The sequence below is a fragment of the Sceloporus undulatus genome, chromosome 2, assembly GCF_019175285.1.
Source record: "Sceloporus undulatus isolate JIND9_A2432 ecotype Alabama chromosome 2, SceUnd_v1.1, whole genome shotgun sequence".
Classification (NCBI taxonomy): Eukaryota; Metazoa; Chordata; class Lepidosauria; order Squamata; family Phrynosomatidae; genus Sceloporus; species Sceloporus undulatus.
In genome coordinates, this window is record NC_056523.1 from 268,407,296 (window position 1) to 268,430,355 (window position 23,060).

Sequence of the window (23,060 nt, forward strand, 5' to 3'; positions counted from 1 at the left end):
GGAAGGAAGGAAGGAAGGAAGGAAGGAAGGAAGGAAGGAAGGAAGGAAGGAAATAAATAAAATAATTCCAGATTGTTTGTCCTCAAATTAATCAGTGGGTTTTATGAATTGTTGCCCACAATCAGTAAGGAACTGCATAAGAGAAACAAATTAAAGTTTAATCTAGAGAAGACTGAGTTGCTATAGGTTCCTGGTTCATCTGGACCATCTTATTCAATGTGTTTTGGATTAGAATACATTCCCCTGAAAGACCAGGTTCATTCCCCTGAAAGACCAAGTTCTTCCTTGGAAGTCCTTTCACCACTCATGCTCCAACCACCAAATTAATTAATTAATTAATTACTTTTACACTTCTATCCTGCTTTTCCTCCAAAGAGCTCAAGGCAACATATTTAGTTCCACTTTATCCTCAAAACAATCCTATCAGGTAAGTGATTGTCCCAGTCATCCAAGAAATTTCATGGCTCAGTGCAAACTTAAATCTATATTTCCTAAGTCCCAGTCCAGTGCTATAATCATTACACAACCGTGTGCTACATGGAGACAGCGCCAAGTCAACATTATGCATGCATATTTAGGTTAACACAATGCACTGCACACAGGACTGTAAGTCTTTTCTGAAACTGAATTAGAATTTAAAAAACACAATTATTGATTGGAACATCTCTTTCCATCTCAAATAGAATTCTGGGTCTCTTTCAAACATAATTCAAAGTGCTATGTCTGACCATAAAATGTTTGGGACCAGGGTACATAATTTAATGGCGGCGGCGGGAGAACGGCTGCTTGAGGGCGGTCTGTAACCCGCCTTAGTCCCGAGACACCCATCTACTTGTTTCTCCTACTTTTACTCTTAAGATGTTAGTCCATTTCCTCTAGTTTCCCATTGATAAAGATATCTCACCCTAAGCAGCCCACCTGGAATACATCCTGTCATTCTTTTTCAACCTTGGACAAGATAGGCTTTTCATCTGGCCAGCATTTCTGCCACTCATTGCCCTCCAGATGTCACCTCCTGGTTCATGCACCCAATTTTCAAGGCCTTTTTAAGAGACCCAACAATCTCCACCACCCCCAATACATGAGACCTACCACTAGTATTCTTGTCCTTCACGGGGAAACCATATACCAGTAAACCCATATACCATGGCCCACTATGATTTCATGCTTCTTACTTCCAAGACTTCCTTCTTGTTCACTGTTACATCTGCTAGGCACTGTAGGGGAGATATGTGCCGTCGAACATAACTCCTCTTAATTATGACAGAGCAGTGCTGCTTCCAGATTCAACCTTTCTTTCAAAGGTGGTGGTCTGCTTCCACCTTATGCAAAAAATAATAGCAAACCTTACAGGTAATTCAGGCAATGGAGAGAATCTTTCACTCTCTTGATGTGAGTAGGGCATCTGCCTTTTATATGGATAGAACTAAAAAACTTTCAAAATTCCCCAAAGTTGTTCATGGGTGCCTTAAAAAAGGCCTCACATTTTCTCAACTGTCTGTCTTCCATATGAGCTCACTCAAAGATTGAATCCAGTCATTGTTGGGAGCTTATCTATATGAGCCACGGCGACATCAACCACTTTCTTCCATGGCATCTGCAGTGCAATTGCTAGCTACCAACCAATAGCATTTATCCAACATCTCAACATTGATACCAAGTTGCAGACAGAACATTGTTTGGACAGGCAATGCTCTCAGCTATATGAAGGACGACAAGTTGCGTATCTGTAACTGGTTCATCAAATGGTCATCCCTCAAGGTGCCATTTCTGTGTCTTGACATTGCCAGTGTCAGACATGTAACTAAGCTTATCAGTGGGAACCATCAAGAATATGTGCAGTAGAGAAGGGGTGTAGCTAATGGCTAGGTTTCTTTTTCAGCTTTTCCAGCAGCAACAACCCAAGTGTATAAGTTCACAGGTAAGCATTCAAAGAACCACAGTTTCTACCTTGTTGGGTAGTAGTTGTCATGAGCAAATAGTATTGAATATGAACAGAGAGTAGTGAATTTGTTATATTCAATGACCAGAACACTCTGTTGAATATATTTTCAGTAATACTTTATTGATAAATGCACTTAAGCAATGTGAACTATTAAATTAAACAATTGCTCAGGTCCTACTTACTATTACTTTTAAATTATTTTTTTTCCAATCTGTGAACTATTTTTAAATCTGTGCTAAGAGTGTGTACAGTACTCACTCCTATTAGCTGTAAAGTACACTTGTTTGGGACCTGTAATTGACTCTCTAATCTCCATGATTGAGTCTGAGGAGCAGCTGAAGAGCATCAAGAGCCATCTAATCCAAGCTAAGCAATCTTTGGACAGAATAGAAGTACACTTATCTGGAAATACACTCAATCAAAATTAGTAGAATTTCCATGTAGTTGGTTTAGGTTATTTTGATAATTTCTTTAGCTGTTAATCCCACTGCTAAACTCATAACTCAGCACCCACACTGACCTAAAAAGGTACTTGTCAATATGGAAGTATGCATCAGTGCACATTGTACATTTACATTTGCAATGTGGTGAGTCATGGTAAGAGTTGGTAATAATCAGAACACCCAGGGAGAAAAAAAGACTGAAATTAAAGATACAAAGCAGATATATAAACTCTGCCATTTATAGCAACAAGATCTAGTAGTTGCTGTAAACTTGGACAGATTTTAAAAGGATTAAATATATTCATTGAAGTTGTGGCGATTAATAGCTCAGATGGTTATCAAAACCAGAGTGCTTCTGTGTGACAGTTGTTGGGGAACATGATGTGATGTCTAAGAAGGTTGGACTAGAAAGGCCTTTGGTCTGATCCAGCATGATTCTTCCTGTGTTCTTATATACTTACAGTAAGTGAGCAGACAGGCCAGAAAACAAAGACAGTATATGGTCTTGTGATTTGGTGCATGCCATGTAAAAGTAGAGAGACCTAGTCTGAAGAGTACTATGTAGGCAAATGTAATGCCTGCATTTTTGTCGAAGGTTTTCATGGCCAGAAGCCATAGTTTTTTGTGGAGTTTTTGGGCTATGTGACCGTGTTCTAGAAAGAGTTTGTGCCTGACATTACACCAGCATCTGTGACTGGCATCTTCAGAGAGTAAAGATGCCAGCCACAGAGGCTGGCAAAACATCAGGAGTAAACTTCCAGAACATGGTCACATAGCCCGAAAACCCTACAAAATGCTAAGGAGACAGATGACTTACAAAATACAGTGTGTGAAATGCATAACACTGATTTTCTTTAGTACAGCCAAGTATTGAAGGTGCTGCAACTTCTTAGTTCTAAAAACTGATTGCTAGTGGCACGCCTTCTTGAACAGAAGAAGAAATTATTATTTTATTGCCTTCAGCATGCACAAGCTAAGAGTAAGAAGATAAGCCTCTGGCCCAAAGAAATTAATGGCCCAATGCATACGGGCGGATTGTGGCATGGCGGCAGCGATTCTAGGGCTTGGGAGCATGCACCAACCGCACGCTCCCAAGCCCTAGTACATGCGGGCAGCACCATTTTTGAGCAGCATCGCCTACATGAGGCACGTATTTGATGACATGTGGGCGCCTCAGCGGCATTGTAAGGGCTGTGTTTCCTTGCCGGTCTGTACTGCCCAACATTTGAAATTCACTCCAAGGGAGGAGAATGGGTTGAGAATAAGCAAGAAAAGGATATGCACTCATAGGTTTTTAGGCTAATTTCAGCAGGAGGAAGAAGGTTTTATGTCAAGAAAAAGTTGGATTTCAAATTGCAGTTTGATAGAACAGAGAGGTCTGATATCAGAGAGCCAGTTGTCTTCAGGGATTGACTGCCAAAGGTGGCAAGGCATATGGAATTATTTAATTCTTAAGTATAAACAGGTTTTTTCTTCTTTTTCTATTTTAGGTGCTCTTTCAGGAGCTCGAGAGAGTTGGGAATATGATTCTGGAGCCAGAGATCTTCAAAGTCCTGACTTGCACAGTCGTTCAACTCTACAAAAACTCTTTGAATATGGGGGCAATGTCATGAATCAACAAGTTGCATTGCAGAGACTACTTACACAAGCTTCCAGCCTAAGCAGTTCAGTTGGAGGAAGTTATTTGGAACTTGCTAACACAGTGAGTTCACTTTTTAACTTTTACTGTACAGAATAAAACCAGAACATACGAGCTAGTAAAGCCTTTATGTCAAAATTGTGCAAGGGAGGACTGTTGCATTGCTGACTTTTCTGAATGCTCTTTTTCATGTGCTAGTGGTAGCCATGGTAGTATGCACGATTCATATACACACAATGAGACTTGCACAACAATTTCTATAAGCCTTTGAAAAAGGTATGTTGAGCACTATGGGCTTACTTTCAAGATTCATCTAGTTGTATTTGGAAAAATTATTTCGTATACAGTGGACCCTTGTTATATGCTGGGGTTTGATTCCAAGATCCCCCGTAGATAACAAAATCCATGGATGCTTAAGTCCCATTAAGTATAAGGACATAGCAAAATGGTGTCCCTTATAAAAATTGGAAAAATCAAGGTTTGATATTTCAAATTTATACTTTTTTTGAACATTTTCAAACTGTGGATGCTTGAATCCGTGTATAAAAAATCCGTGTATAAGAAGGGCCGACTGTATAACTAACTTCTCTTCTCCCTTCTTTCTCCTGATGCTACTGGCTTCATCTCCATTATCTGTTTCACCTTTTTATTTGCAAAATATGTTCTGATGTCTTCATTCTTGAACATAGTACTGTATAATACTGAAGATGCCTGAAGCCTGTTCCTCACCTACTTAAACCATATTGTTTTTATTCACACAGGTCTTTGGCATTTGAATTATTGTGGCAGAAAGATCTTTTTAATGAGATAGATTATGTTTTTATCTTTTTACTATGTGTTAATGTGCTTTTAATTGTTGTAATTTAATATTTAATGAAACTATTTATTTAATGAGTTTTTAAAAATTTCTGCAACAAATAAATGTTTATTCCACTTTGTTCTTAATTTGATGTGAGATTCTTTCAGTTCTGTTCTGGGAGAAAGATGTCATGATGGTGGTGGTGGTGGTGGTGGTGATATTGAACTTTCTCTTCTTTGATTGCTATTGGAATATAAATATTTATTATTTTGGTAGTTGCAATATATTTTACTGTTGATCTAACTGTGACTTAAGAAGGATTAGTGTATAAGAGAACATTAGTTGTGATTGAATCTGAAATTAGTAGGTCTTTAGGTAATTGTCCCTAAGTGCTCTTCCATCTTTATGAAATTTAGCTGAATTGTTCCTGTTGATATCTCACAAATTGATATTGTGCAGTACATGGGAAGGGTAGGGCCTCTGTAATGTGTATATTGTACATGGAATTTGTGTACATGCACACAAGAATAAAAAAGGACACACATGAATTAAGGGTGGACAGTGTGTGCTGCTTGAGTAGCAGTATGCCCAAGGAAGAATGTGAATGTGTGCTCATATATATTCCAGAGTATGTATGTGCACAAAGAGTCTGTACACCTGTTAAAAAGCGAGAGTACCTGAAGCCAAGAGTGAGAGCACAAGCCTATATCAGGCGGGCTTATCCATCTGACCTCTTATAGGAGATCTTTAAGATAAAATGCTTCACTTCTGGTTATAATGTATGTTTTCTAAATGTTTTAAATGTTCTAGATGTTTTAACTATTTTATTGAATAATGTCAGTGTTTTATTGATCGTATTTTATATCTATACTGTGTTAATTTGTTGATGTAATCCTACCTTGATCCACAGGGAGAGGCGGGAAAATACAATTAAAATTATTATTATTATTATTATTATTATTATTATTATTAATGAATGAGAAACTTGAAATGTTTATGTGTATGTTTGCCAGCAAGAGAGTGTAATTGTCTACTCCTGTAAGAGTAAGAGAGCGCAAGTGACTGTGTGTATGTATATGTAATATTTACAAGTTAGTGTAGTTGCAATCAGACCTATAAGAAACTGTGCTGCATAAAAATGTATGTGTGCACTTTCTGATATGTGTGTACATGTGTGCTTGTGGGAGAGGCTGTACACATTAAGTTGTGTACCGCCTCATTCATGCACATGAAGCTGTGTGTTCTAATGTGCATGTAGGCTATGGTTATATTCAAGTAAGAGGTGAAGGAATTCTGCATAAATCAGTATGAGAAAGAATTAGTGTGTGTGTGTGTGTATGTATGTGGCTATATTGACTGTGTGCACTCACATCTAAATTGTTTAAATCTAAAAGCTTGTCAACTGAATAATCTTATTAAGAAGCTTCTGCACCTTGTTTTTATTTCCTGATATGCTTTCTTGCAATTATTCCAACATTGCGCTATCCTACACTTGTTAAAATTATTATCACCAGAGAGTAATTACCCTCTCCAATATCATTTACAGTGCGCCCACGCCATATGTGGGCATACCATACGTGGCTTTCAGCTTACGCTGAAGCCACGCAGCAATACAATGAATGCTATGCGCGCCACTGCATCCGAGCCCCATTATATTTAATGGGGCTCGAGCATATGCATTTTTTGCCTTATGTGGGGGGTCCGGAGTGGATCCCCTGTGTAAGGTAAGGGTCCACTGTATTTTTGTAGGCAAAACACAAGAAAAACATAGTACAAGTACTGGTAGTTAAGAGATATCAATGCAAGAAATCTTTCTGGGAAGTGGTAAAGGATTGAAGGATAGAGGAAATTATAAAATCAATCCAAATTTGACAGAGCATGCTCAGTGACCAGTGCTTGTTGGGGGGGGGGAGTTTAGTGGAGTATCTTGAAGAGGACATGGCAGTCTGGAACACAGAACAGGAACATATCACACTGTAGCTTTTGTGGAATCATAAAAGTGTGTCCTATTGTTCCCTCTTTTTTAACTCTCGAATGTTCCTCACTTTGAAAAGCTGGTTCTGTATGTATAGTCAATATAATTTGGATTGCACTTGCTCAGTCTGCTTATACAAATAGCTTTTTTCCACACTATAACATAAAGACTATCACTGAGGACTGAATTTATTTTGGGCTGTAATGCAAATTGATTTTGGATGGCTGCCCAAAGATCACTAATGGTCTGCTTGTACTGAAATAATGGATTACCATTTGTCTATCCAAAATATATAACTCTACATGGAACACCAAATGCTGTAGAGGTAAATCAAATATTGCTTAATATAACACACTAGTTCTACTCAGGAATTTCTGTGTGGAAATAGTAAATGCGAGAAGAATCGAAAAATGCTACATGTGTTGTCTCCCCCATTACCAGTTTATTTAATCCTCTGTGGTTCAATTGTGGTAGTCTGAAGGGTGGATTTACCCTCTGTAGGGGCTCTCTATGCGATTGTAAAGGGCTTCAGAGCTTCCTTGACCTGAGGAAGTGTACTTCTTTTGATGTTGTCCTCTGTGTGTAATGAGAGAAAGGACCTGCAATGGAGGAGGCTTAGCTAGCAGACTCACCCTGCTTGTGTATTTACTACTTCCACATAAGCCCTACTCAGGGGTTCTGCATGAACACATGGAATACTAAATTGGGCGTAAATGTAAGCTTCACCTTCATGTTCTCTTATGCTTCGTGTGCAAAGCTCTAGTATATAGCCATGTAAGGAAGCATGCAGAAGTGGAGCATATGTGTATGCCATGCCCCCTGCACCCATTTAGACCTGCAGTCAAGCATTTAAACATTTGCAGAAGACTGCAAATAACACCAAATAGGGCTACTGCTATACTATTTTGCAAAAGAAGAAGCAATAGCAACATGAAAAACCTTAGGAGACTCAAAAATATTTCATACACTATCCACATTCAGTTAGCATGTATCTGTGACGAGGTAGAATGGGTGAATCTGGCAAGATTAGGCCAAGGAGAACTGAGTTTGAGTTCCTAGCAGTCATGAAAGGAAGTTGTCACCAGCCACAATTTGTAGCATAACCTGCTCTCGAGATTTTAGTGAGAATAAAATGGAATTACTTCATGCCTGCTTCTCTGAGCTCTTTAGACATAGGCTAGGGTGGGAATCTGATTGATACATTTTAAAAAAAAAATCCTGTAATACATACTTACTATTTACTACTAAATATATGCTGTTACTATGTTCAAATATTTTATGCATTTACTACTTTCAGCTGCTGCATTTCTTTGAACTCCTTTTTCAGTCCCTTTTTGGTTCACTAGATTACTATTCAGTCTACATATTTTTCTTTTTTGTTCAGATGCAAGATATATAATCTATTCATTGTATTTCTCTATCTAGTGCATTTCCCTGAATGACTGGTAGAGGGCATTCTTAGGTAGCATTAGTTCCATCTCTTCCTATATTATCTCACCATTTCCGTCTAATGAAAAGAATCAAATATATGGTTTGTATCAAAGTAATAACTGAAAATAGCATCTCTATACTGAGCTATGTTTAATGTATTAAACTAAGAAGTCAGTGGGAGTAATGTTATTTTTACTTTAAAAATACTCTCATTTTATCCATCTGTTAAAACATCTTTAGTATTTAGTCATGTGCAAATAGTATATTTAAACTCATTTATATTGCATTTTGCCTCCCTAAGAAGATCAGTGTAGCATGTGCTAAAAATAGAAAAACAATATAAAATGATAAATAAACTTCATAGCAACCAATATATTTGGGATCAAATAGAAAACCTGATTAATTCTTTTAAACAGCTAATATTAGTCTGGTGGCTTCAATTGCTTTATTTTCTTAGTATATTTGGCTTAATTTTCAAAAATTCTGTTAAATGTTTAGCTAAAAGCTGGCATGAACAGACACAGAATTCATTACCTGGAAGGTGATTATACTATCCAAACAAATTTCAAATATAAGTCAAGGTAGACTTATTATTCTGGGGAAACAGGAAGTACCTACACAAAGTGAATAGTAGTGGTAACTGTGGTGGTGGCGATGATGATGATCTACAGACATCTTCTAATTCCTTTTTCTCTCCTCACTTGCATCTTGTCCTTCCTCATTCCTGTTTGTTAATACTGGTACTGCTGATCTTTGCATCTCTGTAAGAGTTTTCTCCTAAAGCTTGGAATTTCCTACAACTGAAGGAAGAGGGGAGCCTGGAGAAGAGAAGGTTAAGGGATGCTATGATAGCCCTGTTTAAATACTTGAAGGGATGTCATATTGAGGAGGGAGCAAGCTTGTTTTCTGCTGCTCCAGAGACTAGGACCTGGAGCAATGGATGCAAGCTACAGGAAAAGAGATTCCACCTCAACATTAGGAGGAACCTCCTGAGAGTAAAGGGCTGTTCGACAGTGGAACGCACTCCTTCCTTGGAGTGTAGTGGAATCTCCTTCCTTAGAGGTCTTTAAACAGTGGCTGGATGGCCATCTGTCAGGGATGTTTTGATTTAGATTTCCTGCATGGCAGAGGGTTGGACTGGATGGCTCTTGCGGTCTCTTCCAACTCTATGATTCTATATTTATCTCCATTCTTTGCAATAGGTATGTATATAAAAGCATTGCATTTATTTGCCATAGAGGTATTACTTGCAAATAAGGATATAATAGCCCTTCTGCCTACTAATTTTTTTGTAATTTGTGTTCTGATATTCTTGTTTTCTTCAGAATGTCATGTTACTTATTTCTAGAATTATGTTTATTGGACTGTTTCATTGTTATGAAAAATACTGTTTGGCGTAGGATTTAAATTTATTTTTCTCAAATTCTTCTGAAAGCATTATTAGGATTCCTTCATGCTATCTCTGGGAAAAACGAACAGCTTAGAGATCATGCTTTTATGAAGGAGCAATCAGTAAACAGGCTGTGTTTTCTTGTGTTACTATCTTATTTTGTCCAGGCATTGCATTGTCTATCATATTAGGACATTCAGGGAACATTTGCATAAAAATTGAATGGTAGGCTTGAAATGCATTTGGAAACTTGGCTCTCAGTTGCTTGTTTCTCTGTATCCAATTGCTTGTTCCTCTGTATCCAATTTTCCTTAATGGTTTTAATTTTCAAAAGAATGTTTAGTGGAAAATATCCTTGATAGTTTGTAAATGAAATACTGAAATGCCACTATACAGATCCACAGATATAAATTCTTCCAAAATGGGGCTGCAGCAGAAAGAGTTAATCACTGAAGATTTGTGTTTGCTTACACTATAACTGTGCCCCACATAGTATTATCAAATAATAATAAAAAATACTCCAAAATGGTTCTCAAAATATGGTTGCCCTTCTTTAAAAAGCACATCTCTTTTAAAAATTCAGGCCATATTGAAAGGCTTTTTCATGTTGTTGTATTTAAATATATCGCGTATTTTTTTATTCATCCTTATAACTTTTCCTGTTAAGAAAACATACACTATGAGCTACATTTGTTTCTTTACCATGCTCTGTTCATATGGTTTTGCTGGTGATGGTGCTGTTAAAATATATATCTAAATTGTATTGAAAATGTTCAGATGTGTCAATGGTTAACTAAGGTTTAAAATGGTTCCTGTTGCAGGCCAGAAAATCTAGGCCTGGAAGAACAAGTCTTCAAGGACATGTGCTGAGACATAATATAAACAAATGTATTATTGTTATGCTCTTGTGTAGTATGGTGACTTCATGGGAAAGAGGTGTGTCCACTTGGTGGGAAAGTTGATCTTGTGAGAGAACAAAGACTGATGTCACATTCGAGCTTCTAGCATGGACTCTGAAAGAGTATAGATGTATAGTAGCCTGCTGTAAAGTGTAAATAGCAACAAAGTCAATAAACCCTCATTTGAGTGAAAATCTATGTGGAAGTTACTTTGATCCTGAGTAGCTGAGAAGACTGCATCTGTTCCAGTTGGTACCGGTTCAGAACCACCGGTAACAAGAGACATCAACTACCCCAAAGATCTTTTTCTCTAACAGGTGCTCCTCCTCCTCTTCCTCCTCCTCCTGATAGCCCACAGGATCACTGATATTCTCTGGGAATAGGGTTGCCATAATTCCCTTTCACCAAACCAGGACAAAATGTAGGACATGATGTAGCACAAAATGTAGGACATTTAAGAAAAATGGAGGGCAAAAACAATTAAAAACAATATAAATTCATGCTTCTCACTCATGCTGAAAATGGAGGGCATTTTGACATTCTTCCTGGATAGAAGTTTGGGATGTAGCTTTGTGTGGTGGGCTAGGACTCTGGAGACCAGGATTCACTTCCCTGCCTATTGGGTGACCTCAAGCAAGTCACACTCTGACTCTCCCAGTCTCCTCAGTGGAAAGCCATGGCAAAGTTCCTATGAACAAATCTTGCCAAGCAAGCCCCAGGATAGGTTTGCTTTAAGGTCTCCATAAGGTGGAAAACAACTTGAAGGTACACATTAATAAATAATAAATACGCACTGTACCTTTAAGTGCAGTGGAGGGTCCAGCATGGTGTAGTGGCCTAGGACAATGGGAGACCAGGGTTCAAATCCCAGCTCAGCCATGGAAACCCACTGGGTGACTTTGGGCAGCAAGTCACACTCTCTCAGCTTCTCAGGAAGAAACTTGTCAAGGAAATTCTGCAGGGTCACCATAAGTCAAGAAGGAGCTGAAGGCACATAACAAGAACAACAGCATAGGAGGAAGAAGGGGGGAGGAGAAAAAAAGAGGAGAAGGAGAAAGAAGAAAAGGAGGGGAAGAGGGGAAGAAGAAAAAGTAGAAGAGGAGGAGAAGAAAAAGAAGACTAGAAGAAAAAGAAGAGGAGGAGGAGGAGGAGGAGAAAGAAGAAGAGGAAAAGAAAAAGAAGATGAGGAGAAATAAGAAGGGTCCAGTTAGCCCCAACCTTCCCCCAGCCCAGACCCCCCCCCCGCCAATGGAGAGAGGCCTAAAAGGCCCCGCCGCCACAGCTGCCGTGCCAAAAGCACAGCAAATGACAGCGCAGGCCCCAACCCTCCCTGCCAACGGAGAGAGGCCTAGAAGGTATCTCTCCTCCCACCGCCGCCACGCCAAAAGCTTCATCTGCTTGACACCCAGTGCTTGACACCAAATCCTAGGATTTTATAGGATGGAACCTTGACAGTTGGAATCAGTTTTCTAAATATGTAATGAAAAAGATCACTACATAGCTTCTTTTAAAAAAAGTTTCTCTATTTGTGTGCATGTTTGTTTCTCACAGTAGTTCAAAATATAGTATTTAATTACAGTGGTACCTCGGGATACGAAATACCCAGGTTACGAAATTTTCGGGATACGAAAAAATCCCATAGGAAAACATTGTTCCGGGTTACGAATGTTTTTTCGGGTTACGAAAAAACTTTTGGTGCTTTTTTCGGCTTTTTCGCACGGAATCGCGGCTTTTCCCCATTAGCGCCTATGGCAATTCGGCTTACGAAGGCTTTTCGGGTTACGAACGGTGCCACGGAACGAATTAATTTCGTAACCCGAGGCACCACTGTACTGGAAAATGTGGCTCCATGCTACTATCATGGCTAATGCAACAGTGTGCTGTAAAGATTGTTGTTGCCTAAGTATTTTGTCTGTTTTGTTGCTGTGTGCCTTCAAGTTGCTTCCAGCTTATGACCACCCAAAGGCAAACCTACCATAGGGTTTTCTTGGACAGATTTGTTCAAAGTGGGTTTGTTCTTGCCTTCCCCTGGGGCTGAGAGCATGTGACTTGCCCAAGGTCACTGAGTGGGTTTCCATGGCTGAACAGGGATTTGAACCTTAGTCTTCAGAGTTATAGTCCAATGCTACACCATTATAATCCAGTGCTACACCAGTTACACCATGCCGACTCTGTCTTTATTTACTTACTTCACTTATCATATATACTCAGCTATAAGTTGATTTCATGTATACGTTGAGGGGAAATTTGGGGACCAAAATTACAGATTTTGATATGACTCATGGATAAGTTGTGGGTAAAACAGGGGCATGTAACAGATGTTGTGGAGAATGAAGCAAAGGAAAATACAGTGCGCCTGCTTCATATATGGGTGCGGCTTCCGGTTTACGTGGAAGCCACGCTGCTATTCATTGAATGATGCATCACCATGAGCACAAGCCCCCATTCTACTGAATTGAGCTTACGCGGTATTTGCCTTATGCAGGGGGATCCCAAACAGATCCCCACGTAAGCCAAGGCTCCACTGTAATGCCAAAGAATTCACAAAATCCAGGAGGCATAACTGCTTGTGCTCATCTTAAAAACTGGATGGATGAGGAAGCAACTATGATAAATAGTGGCTGTGCAATGTCTAGGGGAGGCAACCAAGTACCAATGGGGCTAATAAAACACAAAAAGTGTTGGTTATTACCTTTAAAGCCCTACATGGTTTGGTCCAGGTTACCTACACGATTGCCTCCTCCCATACATGCCGTGTACACTCAGGTCCTCTGGGAAATGTTTGCTCCAACTAGCCAAGACTAGAATGGCAATAGTTTTCCAGAGGACCTTTTTGTCTGCTGCCCCCAGTTTTTAGAATGACCTGCCAGAAGAGATACTACAGCTGAAAACACTGATTGCGTTTAAAACAGCACTAAAGACATATCTCTTCCAGCAGGCCTACTGAGTCAATTTTAAATCATGACATTTTAATTTGTGTGTTCTAAAGAATGTGCTCTTATGAGTGTATTTTACCAGTTTTAGTACTGCATTTTAACAGTTGGTTATATGAGTTTTGTATTTTAACGTACCTGGCCTTGAGGAGAGATGACAACAAAATAAATTTTTTATTATTATATTACTATTATAAGTCAACCCAGGTTTTTTTACTAAAATTTATAGACTTATATATGAGTATATACAGTATATCCCTCCCTTCTTCAAATATTAGAACTCCCAAGTGTCTCACAAGAAGATTAAAAACAGGTAAAGCTAAAAGGATAAAAAGTTATAATACTGAAACATAGCTGAGTTAGAAAAATACTCATTTAATATGATTTAAGACATTATCTCCTTTCTTTTCTAGTTATCTCTCACTAGACTCAACATTTTGAGTCTTCATTTGAGTCTTCAGATAAAAAAAACTTTTTTTTTTTTTGAGGGGGAGATAAATTAAGTGGATTTCAGATGTTAAATATCTGGCATTCAGCTGAAAACATTAAACATGTGTTTTCAAAGAGATAGCTAGCTTTTATTAGTCTGTCACATAGGGTTGCCAGGTGGCTCTTATTGTAAGGGATGTCTCTTATTTGAAGGCCAGAAATCTTGTCCTTTAAATATACTGAATAAAATGTCAAAAACCCCATATTTTGGAAAATGGGAGTGAGGAAAGGAACAAATGTTCTATAACTCTAACCAAGGAGCAAAACAAACAGCTTGGAGCCGCCCCATTTAAGACTAGATTGGGGCCGTGGCAAACAGATATACATGGCTCCAATCCAGCCAACTTCCACCCCAAATAGGAGCAGAAAAAATGTGCTCCTGTTTGGGGTGGAAAAAAGCCACCCCTTTTGTCTCGTGCCGGCTTTTCACTGGGTCCGGAGTGTATGGCATCTAAATGCCACACACTTCAAGTCGTCCAGAAACCACCTGGCATGTAATCGCTGGCGCGACTTTCAGATGACTTGGGGGCCTGGCATATGTATATGCCACATCCCCAAGTCAGCTTAAAGTCGACTGATGCTGTGGGTCTGTTTCAGCCCCAAATTTGAGATTTAGATTACTTTAAATCTTAAGCATAATTGTCAAACATTTTTGATCTGGTTAAAACAGATTCAGGATTTGTTGATTAGTTTGAAATTTTCATAAAGTACATCATCTAATTTATGTTTGCAGAATATGGGCAGTATGTTAATTTTAAAGGTAATACTAGATTCTCCCTTCCTCTACTTTTTTTCTTTTTATACTAAAAATGTGTGTGTTGCCTGCAATCTGGAATAATTAGGGCATTTAAATTTGGACATGCTTTGGCCATTGAATCCAGTTCTCACTTTCCTTAATAAAGCATGTTTTAAACAACTGTGTAACAATGGATTTCTGTTTTAGATACCATCTCTTTAAATCAACCCAGCCATGCAAAAATAAATAAATAAATAAATATGCCCAAAACAATTGAACCTAGAACTGCTCACCATGTTTGTGCATAGTAGGATATTGACGATATTGGAAGATATTGGACATGTCCTCAAAAAGTGTCTTTATGTTTGTGAAATGTCTTATGAGTGTGCATGCATATGCATGCACATAATGGGTGTTCCTTGTTGTTTTTCATATCCCCAATTCCTCTGTGTGTGTTGGGGGGGGGGGACAGAGTTTGAAATTCTCCATCCTTGATAGCTGTTTGGGGAGAGGGGAAGCCTAGAAGCCTCACTGTGCAAGCAGAAAGAACTCTATCATTCTCGGATTGGAGCCAAATAATAAAAGTAGTACAAATGGTCTCCTCACCAGCGTAAAGTTCTGCATTCAAACCACCCATGAGACTGCTTTCTTCCATATTACTAGTACACTGAATAAACTGCTTGGCTCGGTTATATATGTGCTACCCTGTTATATATGTGTGACCACATTGCCTACTGCCCATTAGGTTTTCATACCTGCTTTCCACATACACATGTGTATAAATTATAGCTGATATTTTTTGGTAAATTCCACTTTTTGTACCAGTAGTTTCCCATCATGTTTATTATCTTTCTACATAATTTGTGTTACATTTTCATGGCAACCTCCAGGTTCCTTTTTTTGCTGCTGTTCTGTGGTTCCTTGAACATAGTGTTATTTAATTTAAACATAAGTATGCTGTTAAATTTGTCTAAGACTTATTTGTATTTTCCTAGGTGTATTTATTTTTCCTACAAATGCTTTTTTTTGCAAAAGTTATATTTGCATTTCTAGTACACACACACATCATTTTAGTATATTGGTATATTTTCTTGGTCTTAAAGCCTTTAATCTTTCTTGGCTTCCATACTATTTACATATAACTTTGATTGTGTTATCGAGTTCCTTATTTTCCTAAGCTTGGTTTTATTTGTGTTAAATTTTAACCCATGTTTTGTCATATTCCCAAAATAATCTCATTCAAAGACTGTTTTCATCTTCTCAGAATGTGCTGAACAAACCATTTTGTTAATCAACAATATGAAAACAGTGGAGTTTTTGTTTTCCCCATTGTATTTTATCTACATTGAGATCATTTGACTGTAATTTGATCATAAGACACTCAGTTACGAGTACAAAAGGAATAAGTATAGTCCCTAGTTACTCTTGAGAGTTGGTTTACATTACATGCCTGTCATGCCTCCAGAGCATCTTTGATGCTCTTGAGACATATATTTAGTTGAGATTATATTAGACTTTCTATGTATTAGTTTATGAAGGGAAATAGAGTTCTACAGCTTTAAGAAAGACAAGGATTGTGGGAAATCCCAGGGTCTTATACTGTCTCCCTCTAGCTAGTTTCAGTTGTGTAGTAAGATTTCAGCCAAGTCAGACCTGGAGAGAGTATTTTCCTTTGACAAAGATAAGTCCTCAGAAGAAGAAAGATAGTCCATAGAAGAAGAAAGATAAAACCCATCAAGAAGAGAGAGCAAGGTATTTAATGACTACTGAGAAAAAGGAGATCAGTTTCATGTTTTTGTGTTTATAATCAGTAAAACCTTTAAAACTTAAGAAATTTGTGGACAAGTCTTTTGTTCTGGCTATGTTCCCGAGAGCCAGAGGCCTTACTAAACCCAAAGTACATAGTATTGCTCTTGGGACAAAACAGTGCCCATGAAGAGAAGAAACCTAAGGTTCTGAGGTAAGCATTCTTAAAAATATTGTGCAAAATTTATGCATAACAGGAAGGAGATATAATTTTTATTTCTGACTGTAACTGTTTCAGGGTGAGAGGTGAAATTATCTCTAACTAGGACCAGTTGTTGCTTTGTAACCAAAGATTTTTGTGCCATCCTGCTAAACACCAGTAAAACTGTTAGACTTGCTACTATGGAAATTTATGAAGTAAATGTGAGAAACATATTCCTGCTTGTTTTCCTGTCATTGACACATACAGTAAGTACAGCCCAGTGGGCTGATATCCAATGGCGTGTAAAAGTAATAGTTAATGATAAGGCAGTGATCAGTTCAGTGTAACCAATTTGTTGTTGTTGTTAACTGCCCCTGAATTGATCCCAAACCATGGCAACACCTCCAAGATCTCCTGTCCTCTACTGCCCAGCAAATTCAGACCTGCGACCTCTCTAATTGAAGCTATCCATCTAATGTGCAGTCTTCCTCTTTTTCTACTGCCATCTACCTTTTCTAGCATAATTGTCTTTTCTAATGAGTTGTAGTTAATGATGAGTCATGAGTCATCATGTAATCAAAGTATGACAGCCTCAGTTTTGTCATCCTGGTTTTCAGGGAGATTTAAGCTTTGATCTGTTCAAAGACTAATTTGTCTTTTTGGCTGTCCACAGCATCCTCAGCACTCTTCTCCAGCACTTCATCTCAAATGAATTGATTTTATTTTTTATCTGCTTTCTCCACTGTCCAGGTTTCACATCCATACTTTCACATCTGTACATGGTGATGGGGAATACGATGGTGTGTACTATTCCCATCTATTTCATTCATGGCTTTTCTTCCCATTCCTAGTCTTCTTCTGATTCCTCAACTACAGTCTCTGCTCTGAACAATGGTTAATCCAAGGTATGGGAATTCTATAACTATTTTGATTTCCTCAATGTCTAGGTTGAATTTATGTAGCTCCTCTTTGGTCATTATTTCTATTTTCTTTATGTTCAACAGTTAGCCTGCCTGTGCACTTTCTTCTTTGATCTTCCTTAATAATTGTTCCATGTCTGTGGAACCACTAATATGGTGTCTTTTGCATATCTTTGATTATGGATGTTCCTTCCTCCTAACTTTACTCCTCTTTGTATGATATTTTCTGCATACATGTTGAACACGTCTGCAACAAGTGTGTGATAGAATGCAAACTTCCCTGAACCCTTTGCCAATTGGGAACCATTCTGTTTCTCCATATCATATTCTAACAGTAACATCTTGTCCTAAGTACGCATTTCTCATCAGGACTACATAGTGTAGTGGCACTCCCATGTCTTTAAGTGAGTTCCTTAGTTTTTTGTGGTCTATGCAGTCAGAGGCTTTGCTGTAGTCTAAAAAGCACATGTTTTTCCCCCCGGGAATTCCTTGGTACTCTCAATTAACCATCGTATGTTAATATGATGTTCTTTCTAGTTCTCTCTAGAGCTGTATAAAAGGACGGTCTTGATTAGGTCAGTCCAGGAAAAGGAGGGAGTGAGGACAGAACAGAGCATAGGCAGGAAGTTGAACAAGAGTGACTAGAATAACTGAAGACAGAAATTACAGTAGCATAATTATGGGTTTGTGGACACTAATGCCATGATTTATTCCCAGGACTGGATTGTACTGAATTTTCATGTGCGATTACATCTGTGTCTGTGGTTGGTCAAAAATGTATTTGCTCTTAAGTTCATTCTTGCACTTCCAGATACATCCTACAGTATTCAAGAAAGAGCTTGGGGCAGCCAAAGTGAAAATTGACCTTCATGTGCAGGAGCATAGAGCTAGTTTTGCTATAACATGTGTTTTTACAATATGACTTCACAATGACACAGTTAATAGAGGAACACTATTCATAGAACACTAACTTCTAATTAGCTATAGCAATGATGGCGAACCTATGGCATGCATGCCAGAGGTGGCACTCAGAGCCCTCTCTGTGGGCACACATGCTGTCGCCCTAGCACAGTTTGCCAGAGTTTCTTACTAGAAAGCCAGAGGGACGTGGCACTTTGCAATAAATAAGTGGGGTCTGGGTTGCAGTTTGGGCACTCAGTCTGTAAAAGGTTCACCATCACTAAGCTATAGCATGATGCCCATCTCAGTCATTCAAAATTGGCTGTTTATTAGCAACCTTGCTTCCCTTCATCTTAGTTGTTTAGTTCCAAGAAGTAAGAACCCCACCAGATCCCCACTTAGCTGCAGCAACCCAGGCTGTCCCTTCCACAAGGCAATTTCATGGGCCAGGAGAATGCTTGTAGTCTCTCCACTCCCCACTCTTTCTATTCTGCCCCTGCCATCTCCTGTCAAAGTCCTGCTTTTCTTCTCCCTCTGATTCTCCATAGCCAGCTACCTCCACACACTTTTTAAAAAACCCATCCAGCCTCTTCTGCCACCACTGTTGCAGAGACACAAAACAGTTTGCTAGGCTTAGTCATTCAGGAGCAGCAGCAGCAGTGAAGCTACACCTCCCCACATTGCAGGTGTCTGTGTTTGGCTGGGGGAAAGGAGACAGGAGGGAAAGGAAGACTAGGTGGAATGAGGAAATGTCTACTTCATCCAAACACTGAAGAGCCGTCGTCGGCAGTCCCAGCAGCTGACAAGGCACCCTCCTTGCATTCCAACTGCCACTACTGTGGGCTCTGAGGGAGAGAAGAGTCATTGTTGGCAGTCCCAGCAGCTGACGAGACACCCTCCCTCCATTCCAACTGCCACTGCTGTGGACTTTGAGGGAGGGAAGAGCATAAAACACCCCAGCAGAGAGAATGGGAGGACCACAGTGACTATATGGGGCAAGGGGGAAGAAGAAGCTGCTGGTTCTACTGCTACTTGGACCTCTACCTTCCGAGCGCCTTCTAAGAAGCAGAGCCCTCCCTCCAGTTCATCTGGTACCATCCAGCCATGGAGGGAGAGATGCAGGCCCAGCTCCATTGGGCCTGGCCTATATTAAGAAGCAGAACCCTCCCTCCAATCCCTCTGCCTTGGTCCAGGCCTCAGAGGGAGAGAAGAACTGCAGGACCTGATCCCCTTCCCCACCACCAGTCCCTTCTTCTTTTCTGTCATGTCTTCTTAGATTGTAAGCCTGAGGGCAGGGACTGTCTAGTTAAAAATAATAAGGCTTCTGAGAGCCTTTAGGGCTGATGGGCAGGGTATAAATACCATAAACAAACAAACAAACACTGACCCCTGCAGCATGAGGAAGTATAGCTTGCTGCTGCTGCTGCTTCTGAAAGCCTAAGCCTCGACTAGAGTTGTTTGTTTGTGCAGTGGCGGCAGCAGCAGAGGAGAAGGAGGTGGCAGGGGCCGACAGATATGCAGGCAGGCAGAGAAACTCCCAAGACCGGGCCAATTTTTTAAAATTTTCTGCAGATTAACATTTATGGTAAGTAAATACAGTGAACCCTTGTTATATGCTGGGGTTTGGTTCCAAGATCCCCCATGGATAACAAAATCTGTGGATGCTCAAGTCCCATTAAATATAATGACATAGCAAAATGGTGTCCCTATAAAAAATTGAAAATCAAGGTTTGATATTAGAAATTTATACTTTTTTGGAACATTTTCAAACTGTGTATGGTTGAATCCGTGTATAAAAAATCTGTGTATAAGAAGGGCCGACTGTAAATAGGTTAGGTATGAGTAATGTATCTAACCCTATCTTCCCCATAAATCCTATTGTTTTTAGAGTGCAAGTTACTATAATGCACACCCTTTTAGGAACACAAATATCATGTTATAGCAGAACTTACTGTATATACTTGTATCAGAAAATTGGTTCAGACAAAATATTCCCACGTATGAGTCATCTTTGTCCATCTTTTTACTTACCACATGTAATTGCACTGATCATAAAATAAAAGGACAAATACAAATTACGGAGGAATGCATATAAATTATTTTTCAGAGCTTTACACTGTTAAGAGTAGTTGTACTTACACTTCAGCAACTTTGAATTAGCAAGTAAAGCTTCTGTTAAAATGTAAATTGGTTAGATGCATGGATTCAGAAAATAGGCTTATGGTACAAAAATGCACCTGCCTCTTTCGAAGTGATTTCACTTTTGTGTTAGTATCCAACCTAGCATATGGGTAGCTGACAGGGAGATGTATTTATTTACCAAATATTTGCAGCAAGAATGATATAGTTTGTTTTTTTCAGCCTTTTAATTAAAAACCAGTATTTGAATTAGCGGTTCAGTTGTTTGGTGCTGAATATCATGTGTAATACATTTCTGCATTGTGTTTATGTGAATCTTGCTTTCGTGTTCCTCACTTCCTTTGCTCAGTTATTGGTTTTCTTTTCCTCATAAATGAAAAGTTTAGATGATTTTTTCCAGGACCCATCTGCATGGCTTTAAATGACAAAAATTCAGTTGAGTAAGAGAGAAAATATTAAATTCCTATGAGAGCTCACTACTTTAGCAGATGGTTGCCAATTTTACATCAGTGGTAGATCGCTACATCAAAGTGTCTCTCAGAAATGTTTGATAATATATTTGTATGCTATGCTTGAAAGGTCAACCTGTCATTTGCTGCCTTTGTGGCTGATCAGAGCTCAGAATGGCAGGTTTCAAAGCACCATAGTAGGCTAATTTGTTTCGACAGCCTTTTTAAAATACATGTAACAGAAGCTTTTAACTGAAGCTTTTAATTGGATCTCTAGTATTGAAATTTTTCCATTATAGGAAAGTAAGGCAGCTTTCATCAAAGAAAGTAGTGTTGTTTGACCAGCATTTCTACATGGATTGATATTGTCATTGTGTTGTCAAACAACATCTAAGATACTGAAGGAGACTGTGGCTTTGGTTTTGGTCTCGCTTTCAACTGTTAAGTTTAAACCTCTGGTTTTATGGGCACCATGTCTGATCCACATCTGGGCATTTTCATGTTTCCTTGAAACATTTAGAACATACATGTAGAAAGGTTAGATTACACGCATCTCAATCTACAGACGAGCCTAAGATGCTTCAAGTAAGTACATATTTGTTTCCACGACGAAAACTAGAATTAAACTTGATTAATTTTAAGCAAGCACTCTGTTACTAATCAAACTTGCAGATGACTACAAGAATATATTTCTTGATTCCACCAGTTTTTGACCAGTTTTTTTTTTATATTCTAAACTTCATCTTGACTATGTAGTGGCAAATAATGCAGAATTTGATATTGTGTATAGAATATTTTTAGTGATTTAATTAAAGCAATCATAGCCTCAGAACTACAAAGCTCTTAAGCTTTGCTCTTTAGGGCTTACAACTTCTGTGAGGTCAGACAGGGCATTGCTTCTCTCTAGCTGCTCCCAATGAACAGCAAAAGCAGAACTAATTTGATGAAATAAAAAAGTACAGGAACAATTAATTTGCATACATCATTCACATTGCAAAATTCAACTGGATAACAGAATCTCTCTTCTGTTCCCACTCCAACTATGACTTACCTGGGTCCAAGGAGAAAGAACACTGCTCATATCACATATGAGAAGTGTGCTAATGCAGATTGTTGTCCTCAAGTTGACTTTGTGCATTGTGAATCAGGAAGGGCAGGCAACGAAACAGCCTCATCTTACTGCATTAAAAGTTCTCAAGAAAAGGCACTTTGAATAAAATTCACTTACAATATTTACTATGAAATATAGTGCGTGAAACAATCGATACTAATTTCTATTAATGTATGTAGTGTGCCACTATTAATATATGTAGTGTGCACATACCTTTACCAATGGATAAGAATTTGTGAACATATCCCAATACCGTGGTTTCTATTTCCAGTTTTCCTTTGGATTTTTTTTTTGTTCTAGAACAGATAGAAAATTGAATGTCCAGAAGGGTTGAAATGTTCGCCAACTGGTAATTTAATTTAATTTCTAATTTAAGATTTGTGTCTGTTTATCTCTTATGCAAAGATTGTCTTGTTTTTCCAATGTAGAGGGCTTTTGATAAGAGAATGGCACATATAACTTTGGATGATGGTCAATTGTAGTAACCTTTGTTACATTGTAGTAACCTTTCATGTTGTTGCCAGAGTAGCTGTGAGAGCAGAGATGGCATATGGGTTTGTGACTGTATTTGCTCTATATTATATATCCTGTTGTAGGTTGGAAGGGGCTAACTGTAGGTAATTAAAGGTATCCACCCAAAGCACTTTTATTCTCGAGAACTGGTTGTAGCTCATGGATAATGCATATGAGTGGCCTTAACTGAGATCCGTAGGTGACAACTATTGATGTTTCAGTATTTTCTGCTTTTGGTATGCCTTGTAGTAGATTTTTCTTGGAGATGAGTCTTGTCTTTTTGGGTATGGGCTGTAGTTTGAGAATTCCAGTAGAAGCCAAGATGATTAAATTGAGGCTGTCATACTTCGGCCACATAATGAGAAGGCATGACTCATTAGAAAAGACAGTGATGCCAGGGA

The 23,060-nt window shown here is 38.7% G+C and overlaps 1 protein-coding gene across 1 annotated transcript in view; it reads left to right on the top strand.

The window, feature by feature from the left end:
• MCC (MCC regulator of WNT signaling pathway) overlaps positions 1-23,060 on the top strand; it is a 322,683-nt gene that overhangs the window by 40,767 nt on the left and 258,856 nt on the right. The window contains exon 3 of the mRNA XM_042448793.1: positions 3,879-4,090. Within this exon, the coding sequence (XP_042304727.1) occupies positions 3,879-4,090 (212 nt within the window). The remainder of the gene's footprint in view (positions 1-3,878; positions 4,091-23,060) is intronic.